Source organism: Antedon bifida, chromosome 9, assembly GCF_963402885.1.
Source record: "Antedon bifida chromosome 9, ecAntBifi1.1, whole genome shotgun sequence".
Taxonomy (NCBI): domain Eukaryota; kingdom Metazoa; phylum Echinodermata; class Crinoidea; order Comatulida; family Antedonidae; genus Antedon; species Antedon bifida.
In genome coordinates this window covers 1,378,468-1,393,939 of record NC_136234.1, presented here as the reverse complement: position 1 = coordinate 1,393,939, position 15,472 = coordinate 1,378,468, and the positions used below count along the sequence as shown (strand labels likewise).

Sequence of the window (15,472 nt, the reverse complement as noted above, 5' to 3'; positions counted from 1 at the left end):
ATACAGTTTCAAATACTTTAAACTTCTTTATTTTTCAAAATTGTGTACAAATTATATTTTGTAGGCTATATAAATCACAAATCTACACTATACAATGTGGAAAAAAAAATCGTTGATAAAAATAGCTTGCGTAGAATTAGAAATGTTTAAGGCCTAAACAAAAATATGTTAGCTAATGTTAGCTATTATATTTCGTATTCATTGATCTCTTATTGTAGATCAATAGCCACTGTGTAGTAGGTATAATATAACATTGTGAATATAATTGTTTTAATTCATTTTCCAAAACTGCAGTTGTACGAATGTGACGTATGTGCAATTTATATATGTTAATTCAGTCTCAACTATAAACGTCTGTTATTTCTTCTCGTCGGCTTCTTTATCTATTAATGCAGAGCGAATGCCAATCTTCTGCAGTTCTTCTATTAACTCGCCATTCTGATGCATCTGTAGCATGATATCGCATCCTCCTAGAAATTCTCCGTCCATGTAAACTTGTGGTATTGTGGGCCACTCGGAATAATCCTTGATGCCTTGACATAAATAAAAACATTTTGCAAGTAAAATAACTTTTTAAATAATTTAGTATTTAGTAAGTTTCGTTAACATACATGCAATACTAATTGTATCTACATTTTATATTATTACTATTTATAATATAAGATACAGTAATTACAAAATCCAATGTAAAAGGTTACAAAATGCATTCCAAAATGACGACCCCCACCCCCTCTCTCTGAATACCAGTACAGTAACAAGGTCTGCTTGCTTACTTCAGGGTCGGGAGATGTATTATTTTTACACCTTCCTGCTAATATATATTATTAAGCTATAACAATACGTTTTGCCATTTATTGTGTTACCAATACCTTGTCGTAAATCGTCATCATCCAAAACATTATGACTTGCAAAGTTCACATTGTGCATTTTGAGGATCTGTACCACAGCATTGCTGAACCCACACATCGGCTGCTCTTGATCACCCTTCATAAAAACGACGACTTTATTGTCTTTAACTAAAGATTCTATGTTTTCTTTAGAACCTGAGTTTGCAGAAAATAATCTAAATGCTGACAAACGTGGTAAGGTTTGTCTTAAAAGCGGTGATATACGATAAATTGAGTTCATTTTGTAACCTAATTCTGAGTACCACTTTCTAGGCCTAAGTTGTTTTTAATATGTAACCTTTGACATGGGTCTATGGTGATTGTTTTAGAAACATGTAGAAATCTATTTATACATATTTTTTAATACTTATTTTATTAGATTAATATTCAAAACAAATAAAGAAATTATTTATTAGCTTTAGTATTTTAATCATAATTATCTGTTTAGTAAAAATGCGTTAAATGTTTTCCTTTTATCAGGAAACGTCTGGCTAGAGCCAACACGACACGTATGGATAGGCAAAGACTAGAGCCAACACGACACTTGTCTTGTTTACCTTTTTTCGCCGGTCGTCTTTAGGCCTAGCCTGAAATTGTGTCACTTTACTGTGTGCTTTTTGAGGACAGAAATGCAAGAAGCTGTAGAAACATTGCGTACAGCCGTGGCAAGTGGAAGAACTGATATAGTAAGATCGCTGATTCATGCTGCGAGCGAATGTGAGTTTTTGTCTTTTGCTTTGTCGCCTGAGACGAGGTGAAGAAGAAGGTGGCGATTGCAGTTTTCCCCAGCCTGGTCGATTCGTCCCATAACTATATTATTTTTAGTATTGAATACAGTATTTATTGTAAAATATTATTAATACACCTTTTAGAGTTTAAAGGGACGGAACTGTACGACAAAAAAACAATTGTTTTAAAATGTCTTTACCTTTTATTTGTTTGACGAATTTCTGTAGATTGTAGAAAAATATTTACTTTTAATTTATTTCTATTTTTAGGTGAAGAAAAAGATGATGGTGCTATCAAAGTATTAGATGTTTTAAATTCAAACTTTGTTGGTGAAGGAACTGTACTACACCAAGCTTGCAAGGTTTAAAATCTCGATATTTTAAGGGCTTTTAATTTAAATAAAATTTAAGTTTGAAGAAGAAAAATTAAGTCTGTAGATACTGTGAACATTGGCCTATTTTACTAGAGAAAAATTTAATTTGTTTATGAGATTGTGTACATTTGTTCGTTTATACATTATCACTGCACACATAGGATATAAAAAAAGAAAGGTTTAAACTACATTTTAAAACTGCGCCTGGGTGGGTTTCATTCCTATTATATTTGTAATTACCTTCAGCAAAATTGATTTATCTTTCCTCCTTTCTACTATAGAATGGACAAGCTGATATTGTTCGTACTCTCTTAATGTTTGGAAGCGACCCAACAATTAAAGATGACCAAGATAGACTGGCCTTTGACCTCGTTGATACACCCAAAGTCAGAGCAGCATTCAACGATGCATTTTTTCAGGCTGTTGGACAAAATAGGTGAAAAAACAGATTTTGTCATTTATTTAGAGTTAGTTAAAAATATATTTTTAATACATTCTATAGAATATTTAATATTATATAATAAATAAATATAAAGTATTATTTTTTGTTTTGTAAATTTACATGATTACCTTTATTCATTTCCTTTATTTCGGATAGTACTGTACATCCATATACAAATCATAAAAAAAAACAAAAAAGAGAAACAATTTCACCAGAAAATAGCACAATAGCAACCCTAACCAACAAAACCAATCCACAAAACCAACCTACAAAACCAACCTACAATATCCTAATTAAAATATCAATTTGCGGCAACACTGATGCAGGTTGTATTGTGGAAGTACAGTACGTTAACTATGGTTTTTATTGGACTTTCATGAATTCCGTTCTGTTTTTTTGTTAATAAATCATCATTTAAATTTAATATGTTAACCTTCTAGCAGATGCTTATAAATAATAAATAAATTGTGTTTTTGTTTTTACTAGGTATACACTTGTTTGTAACCTAATAGACTGTGGACTGTCATTGGACACTGTAGACACAGAGGGCAGTGGCAACACACTACTACACTGGGCAACATCATATAGTAATCTGAAAATGGTCAAGTGTTTACTGGGTAAATTGTGCTGACAAAGTGATTTTATTTACTTATTGTTCAATCAGGTTAAATGTCCCCCCACCCCCCTCTTTCTCTTGAATCGATGTTGACGTTGGTACGTAACCATATCATACATGCCAACATCTGAAGTTAAAAAACGAGAGGTGGTGTTTTGTTTAGGTAAACAGTGTCCTCAAGAGGTAAGGAGTACAGTGTGTGATGTCACAAGTGGTAATGTGTGGTGGCTATGTGAGGGGAATCCCCTTTCTGTTGAGAAAAAAATTAGAAAATTAGGACCACAGATTGTCATACAATGGCTTAAATTGAGAAAATGTGGAAAAAAAGCAGGAGCACAATATTTATCCTGGGGTATGCTATATTACAGATGTGTGTGTGTGTATTAAATATTTAATTACTTTAACCAAACAAAGCCATCCAGGTTAAGTGTATCAGATTACTAAAATGTAAATTAAAATTATAATATCATTTGTTATAGTATATGAATTGTTTAATTAGACAGGAAAGTACTAGTACTGTCAGCTGTGAATTGTATGGAGTATTTCTTTCATCTATTTGCTAAGTTTGTAATACAAGTGTTCACTGGAACCAACAGACTTCATACCTTTTTTTAAAGTATTCTCAATGTACTGATAATACAGTACAATTACTTAAAGATGTATTGTCCCCCTGAAAAATTAATTCTTAAACAATTTTTGGTTGAATATGCCATTTTGATGTCACATAATTAGTTATCCACTTTGACCAATGTAATGTATTTACCTGAAAAAAATGTAATTTAAAGCAAAAAATAGTCAAATTGGCTGCCAGCCAATGGATTTTTGGTTGAGTTTAACCATTTATTTTGTTATTTTATAGGTAAAACATAATTTGTTTTTCTATAGGTGTGATTAAATTTATGAAAACAAAATAACCTATTCAAAGTCTGATTAAATTAATCTTCATTTTTCATGTTTTTAGGGGACAATGCACCTTTAAGAGTATTGCAAAACCAATTAACTTTAGCTTCCTGACAATGTAATAGTAGTTATATTAACATTATTTATCATATTTTAAACTATAGACCATGGTATAGCTGTCAACCACGTAAACAAAGATGGTACTGTTCCCTTGCATGATGCGGTGTTGCGCAAAGAGGTCGATATTATACGAGAGTTGATTCTGTTTGGTGCCAACCCGCAAATACGAGCCAAAACTGGGTAGGATAATCATTTATCATTTGTTTATTTCGTGAACATGTCTTAATTCAAACCACTTGTCCATAGAATATATTACTCCGGTACCGCATCCTAGACTATATACAAAACTCGCACACATGCTAGTTCTCCAATGTGTATTTATTCTTCAGTCCAGATTTATATGCAAAAATGAGTACTGTCAACTCTCCCAATACCGTGCTATCTGAAAAACAGAAACTCTCCCAAAATCCAGATGCATTAAGCCAGCCCAAAGGTGTCCGGTATTGGGAGTTTTGATCATACGATCATTCGGGAAACCACCTCACGACATTGTGATATACCTAGACAAATAACAGAAATAGACCAGTCAATATTAGGTATTCGACAATGGAAAGTACTTAAACAAGTCATGCCTCAATGACTTTGCCTCAATAACTGTGCTGCAAGTTACACAATACAGGGTCTAAGAATACAATGGTCAGTTATACATTTAAATAGGTACAATGACCTCACCTTGACTTAATACCTGTGCTATAATAACAATAGTAGTTGTTTGTGCATTATTTGTGGTATGAACCCATTCCATATGGTAACTGCTTTGTATGGTATACTGCTGATTGTTCATACTAGTAGGACACACCTTTTTTCATCTCTTTCTTCAAAATGAGGTAATTTATTGCTACATTTATGTGTTGATATAAACTTTTTTACGTTTGGTGCATTTGACAAAAATTAGCCTGGTCACACTTTTCCATTCTAAGAATTCATGGAATTAGAAAACGTAGTTTTAAAAAGGATGACCAGGGGTGTGTTAACATTCTTTCAAGGGCTAATACATTATTGAAAGCAGGTAGTAACATCGATATGTGGCGCTGTTCATCAGTGACGCGGGGGGTTCAATTTGCTCATCAAACTTTTATAAACTTTTACATCAAACTTTTACAAGCAATTGTATGTTAACATGAATTTCCTTTTGGACAAATAAAATGAACTACAAACCGATTGCCCTACAAACTTAGATTATTTCACTGTTCACTGTATTATACAGTTGAAATAAAATATGCAAGAAGACAAACTTTTTTACCTGTTATTAACAAAACACTTGGCATGACAAAATGGTATAAATAATTGGATGGTCTACTAAACACCTCACATTGCCACCACAATTCTGTACACAGATAAAGAAATAAATGTGTACATTTTGGAACATGCACTTGCGTTTTTTGGTGGAATTGGCCTTCCATAGCCGAGACCTTATCCAACTGTCCAGGTTGATTTTCAAGTGTCTGTCTACACTATCAAACTAGTTTGACAAAAAAATGTGTGATGTGCCCAAATACGGTGGTGATATGCCCAAATATGGTAAGTGATATGACATCATGTCCATAAATGGGCACACCACATTTTGTTGTCACAAAGTTTGATAGTGTAGACAAAGCTTTAAGTAATTTTTATTTATTTTTACAGTCAATTCGAAGGCAAGTCACCTTTAGATGTTGCAGGCGACAATGAGATTTTACTGAATGCCCTGAAAAATGGACTTCTAAATGGACACATTGAAAATGAAAGTAAGACTGAGTTACATTTAATGAACAGTTATGTTCTGTAAAGCCTTGCCTACACTATCAAACTTTATGTGACAAAACAAATGTGATGTGATATATGGACATGATGATGTCATATCACTACCATATTTAAGCATATCACTACCACATTTGGGCACATCACACTAGTTTGATAGTGTAGACAGAGCTTTATTAATAAGACAAGCACCAACAAATGTAATCGTACACTAACAATGTTTATTGCTACCATACTTAATCAAAGATAACTGGACAATCTGCTGACCAATATATATTCTTATTTTTGTTATTATTTAGAAATTGAAGAAGGTTTTAATGCAGATTATGACCTAACCAAGAAACGTACTGCAGAAAAAAAAGATGAGAGCAAAAATAAGCAGACGAAAGCGCCTGCTGTAGCAGCAACAGCTGAGGTATTGATTTCGCCAGAAGATACATCAATTGATGCAGTAAGTTTTGAACCCTCCTATTGGCAAATCTTACCACTAATGCCTAGGTTAGGCCTAAAGATAACTGATTGTGTGGTATCTCTTTACAGTTGTCGGAGTCATTTTCAAAGCCCATGTTTCAACAACCTGATTCTACTAATGACGCTCGACTAGACAAACTGTGGCCCCAACCACAACGTCTGATGGAGATTGAAGGCAACCCTGTACATTTACCAGAGAACATCAAAGTGCAAATAGTACCTTCTGCAAAGTGTGGTAAGGCTATACCGTTTTATCATCACCCTATTCTGAGTACTGTATCATTAGTTCAGTATCATAAGCAAATTTACAGTGTCATATATGTATCACATGTGATGCCTGTATCATACTCTATCTACCTAATTTTAACATAATACAGGTGCCACATGTGATAAATTTTCTATGATTCTGGAGATATAATGCCATATATGGAAATACAGTACATAAATATGATGATTATCGCCTTAAACAGACAACCAGTTTTGAACAGTCGGTGTATAGCTTGTTAACTTTTTAATGATCTTCTTTTCTCTTTTAGGTCTGCCAGCGTTGGCTGACATATGGAATACCATAAGTATATCTTTTGAGGAGTTAGGCTATCACCTTATCTTAGAAACAACCAACCACTTTAAAAGTACAAAACCTGACATCGTTTGTAGTCTCAATCGTATGCTCTTTGGAAAAGACGAGAGTTATCGACTTACAATCAATCATAACCAGGTATGTCTGTTTGTCTGTTAATCGCATGAGACTGATGGCACACAAACTGCAGTATGTATGAACATTACAGTATTTATGAACTTTGACATTTGACATAATATATCTGCATATGAGATTGAAATACCATACTATATTTTACTTTTTGTAGATTCAAATGACAGCCAGTGATTCTACAGGCCTGTGGAACTGTTTATGTACGTTGCTTCAGATCATTCGTTTATGTAAAGAGGGTGGCATTCCGTCTCTACAGGTAACCCTTTTTTCTGATTTTATTGCAGTTATTTACAAATGAAAATAAGGTTAAAGATATATTGTCCCCCTAAAAAATATTTTTTTTTTAAATTTTTGTTAAATACTCCATTTTAATGTCACATAATAGTTACCGGTATTCACTTACAGTTACTCACTGGATTGAAAAAAAAATTATTTTCCTGAAAAAAATGTAATTTAAAGCAAAAAATACCTAAATTGCCTTTCAGACAATGGTTTTTGGTTAAAATTAACCATTTATTTTGTCTTTTTATAACTGAAATAATTATTTTTGTTGATTTTGTTTTCTACAGAAGTGAATAACTTTATTAAAACTGCAAAATGGCCTATTCAAAATTTTTATTTTTCATGTTTTTGGGGAACAATACATCTTTAACGTAATTGATTTAAATTTCTTTTAGATTTCTGATTGGCCAGATGTCATGTACAGAGGTGTAATGTTTGACATTTCTAGTGGAAGAGTTCCTAAATTGGTACAGTAATTCTTTGCATTTATACATTAAATTAACATTAATATGAAAAACTATTTTGCTTATTAAATGAGTTTTTTTTTTTTTCGATTTAAAGTAAAAGTCAACACAAACATTTAATTTACTTGTATTTACATATATTTTATTTCAATATTTTCATTTTCACAGGACTTTCTACTGTCATTGGTTGACACTTTGTCATTGCTTAAATTTAATCAAGTGAGTTAAAACACCAAGTCATAGGCTTTCTTAAGGCCAATTCACACAGATGAACGGTAACGGTAATAAAAATATTTACACAAAACGCAGAGTGGACATGCATTTTCAGCTCAGGATAGATTCTATGTGGGACAAGCTGCATGGTTTTCCGCTTACTGTTACCGCTCGTCTGTGTAAATTGGCCTTTACAGTATGGATGACCTTATTTTCGACCCTTCATTTGGTAGATCAATTATGAGATTTAGAGGTGGTCTTCCACATTCAATCATTCATTCACACACACATTTATTCAGTTATAACAATAACTGCACCCGCACTAGAAGCAAATGCCAACAACAGCAAAGTATAATGTGTCATCCAAACCCTGAACTTGAACTTTATTATCGCAATTCATTATATAAATAAATTGAAGTTGAACATAAAATATTGTATATAAACAAATAATGAATGTTTATGAGTGTAATGGTACAAATAATGGCATGAGGTGAATGATGAAAGGTTATATATCAACGAGGCAACGTACACGAAATAAAGTACTATTAAACGATCGTTTAATAGTGCGTACTATTGCACGCCATGTGACCCACATTCGTCCAATCAAATGACAGGAATTTATTTAAGTGTTATATAAAAACAAATATAGAATATCATTGCACTCAACAAGCATTCAACTACAGTATACTACTATTATAAATAATTTTGATTTTTTAGTTACATTTATACATGATGATTGGTCAAGACACCAGTATGAATATTGTGACAATGTATACACCAAGGTATGTTAACTCAGTATTGTCACAATGCACATATCAATATTGTCACAATGCATACACTAAAGTACATTTAATTAATATTGTCAATCATATACACCAAGTTTAAACATAGTTTTGTTATTTATTTATTTTTTTTTTTGCATCTATATGTAATTTTACTTTCCATGGACCAGAGATTCCGAAATAAAAGATTGAATGGAATATCTGATTTAAAAAGGTACATTTACATTGTCGCAAGGTATACGGTATGCTACTCAATTATTTACCGTGGAATGTTGTGAACAAAACATACATTGAACAACGTTATTTTCCAGTGAATTGTTAGACATCGACATCTACTGCCAAAGTCGACAAGTTCAGCTTATTCCTCATTTAGACATGTTGAACAACAGCGCCCTCAACCTGAAGCAATGTAAACTAATCCAAAGTATTATCTCCTGTTTTCCTTCAACAAAGTAAGTATAATTATTAATATGTATTCTATAACTTAATAATATTACATAATATTGCATATTATATTCCTGATACCTTGCACATCAATTTTTTTTATACAGTATTTTTTTTAATGTTACCATAATATTTTTTTTTGCACTAGGTTCATTAACTTTGGTCCACAGATTACAAACCTCTTATTTCCTACAAGCAATAAAGAGGAGGACAGTGACAGCCTTAAAACTGTAAGCCTGTGTGACAAGCTTAAGCTGATAGGTGTTGGTGATCATCATATTGTACAATACTGTGCTAACCTACTGCACTCTTCACCGCAAGACATTCAAGCCTTCCCTAATGGAAGTATTGCAATGGAGTATGGCTATGAGGTATGCTAAAAACAAATCATTTTAAAACGGCCTTTAATGATCAGTTCCTTCCTTTGAACTGGATTGGCAACCCTCATTAAGATGGAAATAAATAAATTTAACATCAAATATTTCTAAGCAGATTCTGTAGTAGTAAGCAGATATTCTAAGGGACCATGTTAAAATTGTTCTACTGCAGTTACTGCAGTAACTACATTTTCTTTGCTCTTTAACCTGTTTGCCATTAACGAGCTTTCTTTGAGGTGTATTATGCTGTGTATTTCATAGACTGCCCCATAATCGTCTACATTGAACAAACTAAAATCATATGAATATTTCTTACCGTAAAAATGTTTAGTTACAGCAGTAACTGCAGTCATTTTGACATTAAAAAAAATCACTTTAAAACGTATTTCAAAGTATTCTGTGGTAGTAAGCTGGGCACTTGAGTGATAGTGTCCATTTTCACTACAAATACAGATAAATTAAAATATGGAAGAAGAGGGAAGAATGAAAAGATAATCATTCTTCTGCGATAATCCACAAACAGTTTTGCCATTTATAATGTAAATAATATAATAAAAAAAAAAGCATTTATAATGTGCCATATATCCAATGTTATTCTTTGTTTTTTTTAAAATGATTTTAGGCTGATTATGATTTTAGTGAATTTGGAAAAGTGGTGGCAGAATCTGGGTATGTACATTTTTTTATTTTTAGGTCATACAAAATGGTAGAAGGTCACAAAGGGTCTGTTATTTAACTGGTTTAGTTGATGGATTACCCACCTAAATTAGTGATAATTATATTAGTGATAATTGGTTCATTAAACCAACATAACTAGATAACTAAGCGTAAACAGTAGGCCTAGTGTTAGACTAATACAATGGTAGCTTATAGTCCATAGACTTACTTAAATATGAAATATTTTTTATTATCTTTACAGAAACTGTTTTTATACATGCCCTGGCACACAAGCTTGGAATAGGTAAGTAACATGAATCACAAATTTGACTTGGTGAGCCTAAAGCTCTGTCTACACTATTAAACAAGTTTGATGTGCCTAAATATGGTAGTGATGTGACATCATCATGTCCATATATGGGTTCATTTTTTGTCACATAAAGTTTGATAGTGTAGACAGAGTTTTTTTGTCTTTATTGGGACATGTTTCCTCCCCACCATACCTCAACACAGTTTTAACAGTTTCCTGGTCGAGACGACAATTGAAGACACATTGATTGACCTGACCTATATTGTTCATTTGTCAAATCCAAAGCTCCATATTATCGAATCAGTTGTATTGAATGTTAATGTTGTACACATTTATTTATTTTTACTTCACAGTATTGGAGGCTGTCCTGAGGTAGCTGTACGAAACATATACAATGCTACCCATTGTTCACGGATATACGACTGTGCTGTTGGTTTATTGGTCACTGATTGGGCGGGAGTTGCCCACCTGAATCATGAGTTGATTAGCTTACCCGCTTACGTTACCGCGGCTGGTTTAGCATGGAATACGTATACTAGTCTAGTAAGTAAATGTTTGATTTCCTAACAATCTTGGGTTGTACTGCTGTGATATTATAGGGTTTGGTTTTCAACATGTAGTACAATGGTATTGGTAACTAGCATTTTAACTACAATGCTGCGAACCCAATGGTAGATCCCCTATTAACACCTTCCGGAAAAAAATAAAAGGCCAATTTACACAGACAAGCGGTAACGGTAAACGGAAAACCGCCTAGCTTGTCCCACGTATAATTTGTATCTATCCTGAGCGGAAACCGCCCTTCCAATCCCCGTCATAAGGAATAACATAGATTCTATGTTTTGCGTCTGTGTAAATTGGACCTAATAAGGATATCTCCTAAATAGTGGTTGGCCGTAGTGTTAAAACGTTGTCCTTCGTTCATTTCATAAGAGAGTCTCCCCTTAATAGGTGTCCCTAAGGAGATGTCCTACTGTAAAAAGTTGTCCCTAAAACACTGAAGATTAATGTGACAAAGGAACAATGCAAATAATGAATCATTCAAATATTTAAATTGTCAGATGTTCTGTTAAATGTTAGTTATTCTTATTTTTAGGAATCCGTTCATCAGAACCTACCAGAATTAATCAATCTTCACATCTGCCATCACGAGCGGTCAGTACTTGGTCAGGTGGTAGTTGAGATTGGTCGTGCAGAGACTTACTTGATGCGAGCCTCAAGGAACCAGTCGATGGACAGTTACAAGAATCTGCCTTCTCCAGAAGGATCATTCTTTTATCAGGTCATCAGTAATCCAGATGGTCTAGAGTTAAGCCATTTGACTCCGGACATTATGCAGGTATGTGGACTGCCATGAGGTCATCTGTGAAGGTCAGTTTAGTCAAGCCTGTCTTTCATACTCTCCTGACCATATACAAATTATACCATACCGTAATTAAATTTTGAGAACAAAAAAAAAAACTAGCCCTGATGTTGCTCTACAATGTTGTCATTATAAGATTATTTCTTTTAGCCTATTTTGATTATTATCATTACAATATATTTTTATTTTTGTCTTCTTTTTAAAAGAAATCCCAGAAACACCTGCGCAAGTGTCAAAATGCTTTGCATAAAGTAGCATCTACTGACCCTAAGCAGTCTGAGCTTGAACTACAGCTAACGGTGGAGCTCATGATGTGGGCTTGCAAGTATGTATTTTTTTTGTACAATTTTGCATGTTTTCGCATTAATTAATATTTATATCATTTATTTGATGTCTTTAGGCACATGTGGCCAAGGATTACCAATAGTAAATTAATCACTGTCGTATCAGATAGGTGGTAATCCCCCTAAGCAGGGGCTATTTTGTGAATCAGTTCACTGGATTAACCCACTACTCGTCTCAAATAATAAACTGGGTTCTTTATGGTGCACCTGGACACTGTACACTAGATCTACGGTTTATAGTTGTTATCCGAAAAGACTTGTTCCACCACCAGAACTAGGGGCGAGTCGGCCTCAAACCCATGTCAATATCGTTGGCTCTTTAGGTACGATAAATGGCGCCCCTGCCTTAACCGCTCGGCCATTTGACTCACTCATACTTCTCATTTGTATACATATGTGAATAATCTAGCTTTCTAGGTAAATCTATGTTTTCACAGCATAGTGTTAACAGTTATAATTATCCTTGCTTATTTTACTGGAATTAACTGTCCCCCTGAATGAGATGTTCTACTGTCATTATTTTATAGAATTTCTAGATCACTATTAGTAGCTGGTACAAAACCAAATGAAAAACATGAGGGGCTGAGCATCATCAATGTAGGCATAGCAAACCTGTCTGCAACTGCTAAAACTGATTCTGCAAATAAGTAAGGCTTTTAAAATATCATTTTTTATTAATATTTTTAATCTAAAAACATAATTCTATGATCTGTTTTTACAAATAGAAAAAAAATAAATATAGATATATACACAACAGGCAAAGAACATTAATTGTAAATCGCCCGGTGATATACTGAAAATGTATTGATTGATTTGAAAATATATATTATTCTCTTTTGCCTTTCATTGGTCCATTTTAATTTGTGAATGTTTTTACTGTGTAATATATTCAATATTTCTAATTTCCAATCATCAATATATTGTACAATATATATTTGATCCATTTTTTTAATCAGTACTGTGATACTGAAAGTATTATCAAATGGAGGACTTAAAATTATGCCTAAAAAAAAATATATATATAATAAGATAAAAAGTTAATATAAATGTATTACGTATTTGTTGCAGAATATTGCTGCTGATTGAACGTTACAAACAGCTGTGGTTGGAAGTTAACCACCCATCCGGACTGACCGAGTCGCTCTCTGTCTTTCAAGATATTCTTTTAAAATTAGTAGGACCAACCAAAGATTCAAAACCCATGCTTTGAAATTACTCCTTCTGGGGTAACTATGACTGACATTATAATGCAGAGCATTACAATACATTATAACCTCTATTAAGGGGACACCTTCAGGACCCAATAGTTTTTTCCCAAATTAGGGGTTCTACTGTACTACATATCATAACACGATAATTTTATTTAAAACAATTTAAATGTACCATAGGGCTGATGTAGTATACAAATAATGAATGTTTTTGAATGGAATGGATAGAATATGTGTTAAAAAATGGACTGAGCTTAGTTCAATATACTACTAGTCTATTTTTGTGAGGGCGTGTGGCACAGTGTGTTGGACGTTGGACTATTGATCGGGAGATTGTGAGTTCAAATCCAACTCTCGTCGCATTGCTTGTATCCTTAGTCAAGACACTTTACTTACGTTTACCTATCACCACCAAGGTGTATAAATGGGTACCTGGTATAGGTCAAAACACAACTTCGTTGATTACTGGCTGCAACAGTATGGTAGTATGTTCCCAGATGTGTTTGATCCAATACATAACTGGGGTAATAATGTGAAGTGCTTAGAAACTTTGTGTATTAAGTGTCATATAAGATCAATGTATTATTATTATTTTCCAGCAAAGACAATTATAATCATTATTTGTTTTATAACACACCTCATGAAAGAAAATTTTAGTCAATAATTCGCTGCTTCCGTCTTGAATCAAGGCCCATTTAAAAAACGTGATGCTCAGAATCTGGTAGTCGGGTAGTCTCTTGTTACAGATTGGTTCTCAAATGTGCAACAGTCACCAGTTGCACAAAATTGTTAAAAAAAAACCTAATTATGATTGATCCAGATAACGCACAACCTGTCATACGTATTCAACCAATCAAATAACACGGATTATATAGTTTATAATACTGCAGAAAGTCTGTTGACCTTTAGGGTAATTTATTTGTGTAAATCAAAAGCGGTGGCATATGCGCATGCATACTACTATTTTCACCTACTTTTTGAGCAACCAATCAAAATATTTTATCCCGTAAATTTATTTGTTAATCTAAGTTGGAATTAAAGCATGTTTATTTAGTGCCTTGTTAAGCAAGTCGCCAATAGTACGTAAGTTGTATATATTTTCAAAACACTTATTTTCAGATGAACTATTTATAATATTTATTTAAATATCAGCTATAGGGTATTTGAATTCATTAATATGATATTAACTTACATTTCAGTTGATTTTATATCATTCAAAAAATCTTAATGAGCACTGTTTTATTATTATTATTAGTAGTAGTATTATTATTTTGTAATTATTATTTCAACCCTTTTTTTTTCAACGATGATGTGACAGAATAACATGATCTGTTCTGCACATTATACCTCAATATATATTTTAAATAGTCAATATTTCGTCCTTTTTTCGAAAAAAAAAACTCTACTATATAGGGATTTTTACAGAAAATGACCAAGGGTAAAAATTTGCACTTTTTTTCGAAAAAAATACCTTTACAGTATACAGGGAAAAAATCCCTGTACAGGAAGATTTTCTAAAAATGGCCAAATATCGACAATTTAAAAGGTATATAATATTGACGTAACATGCGCAGAAAACATTATGATATATGTCCTGTGGGATTTTTTCCGAAAATGGCCAGATTTTGACCTTTTTATTTTTCGATAAAACTGGTTACTATAGCATATATGACATGCGCCGAACCTATTATTCGACTCTGCGCATGTTTATTATGCTATAGTAACCATTTATGTCAAAAAAATAAAAGGGTCGAAAATTCGCTATTTTTCGAAAATTTCCCTGTACTATAGTACAGGGATTTTTTTCCAAAAATGGCCAAATTTTGACCTTTTTATTTTTCGATAAAACTGGTTACTATAGCATATATGACATGCGCAGAACCTATTATTCGACTCTGCGCATGTTTATTATGCTATAGTAACCATTTATGTCATAAAATAAAAGGGTCGAAAATTGTCTATTTTTCGAAAATTTCCCTTACTATAGTACAGGGATTTTTTCCAAAAATGGCCAAATTTCGACCCTTTTATTTTTCGA

The 15,472-nt window shown here is 32.9% G+C and overlaps 2 protein-coding genes across 2 annotated transcripts; one reads left to right on the top strand and one right to left on the bottom strand.

Moving 5' to 3' along the window:
• Position 1: 1 nt before the first annotated feature.
• Positions 2–1,167, bottom strand: LOC144851387 (glutaredoxin-related protein 5, mitochondrial-like). The gene is made up of 2 exons (XM_078708812.1): positions 870–1,167; positions 2–533 (listed from the first exon to the last, which is right to left on the bottom strand). The coding sequence occupies exons 1-2, from the start codon at positions 1,126–1,128 to the stop codon at positions 358–360; spliced, it is 435 nt and encodes a 144-aa protein (XP_078564938.1). The 5' UTR covers positions 1,129–1,167; the 3' UTR covers positions 2–357.
• Positions 1,168–1,450: 283 nt separating this feature from the next.
• Positions 1,451–14,663, top strand: LOC144851477 (uncharacterized). The gene is made up of 22 exons (XM_078708970.1): positions 1,451–1,604; positions 1,886–1,977; positions 2,271–2,425; positions 2,918–3,048; positions 4,112–4,247; positions 5,694–5,794; positions 6,107–6,258; positions 6,348–6,513; positions 6,815–6,996; positions 7,145–7,246; positions 7,668–7,739; positions 7,905–7,955; positions 8,667–8,731; positions 9,043–9,183; positions 9,324–9,546; positions 10,175–10,221; positions 10,472–10,513; positions 10,873–11,062; positions 11,616–11,858; positions 12,089–12,207; positions 12,754–12,873; positions 13,295–14,663. The coding sequence occupies exons 1-22, from the start codon at positions 1,517–1,519 to the stop codon at positions 13,434–13,436; spliced, it is 2,760 nt and encodes a 919-aa protein (XP_078565096.1). The 5' UTR covers positions 1,451–1,516; the 3' UTR covers positions 13,437–14,663.
• Positions 14,664–15,472: the final 809 nt, after the last annotated feature.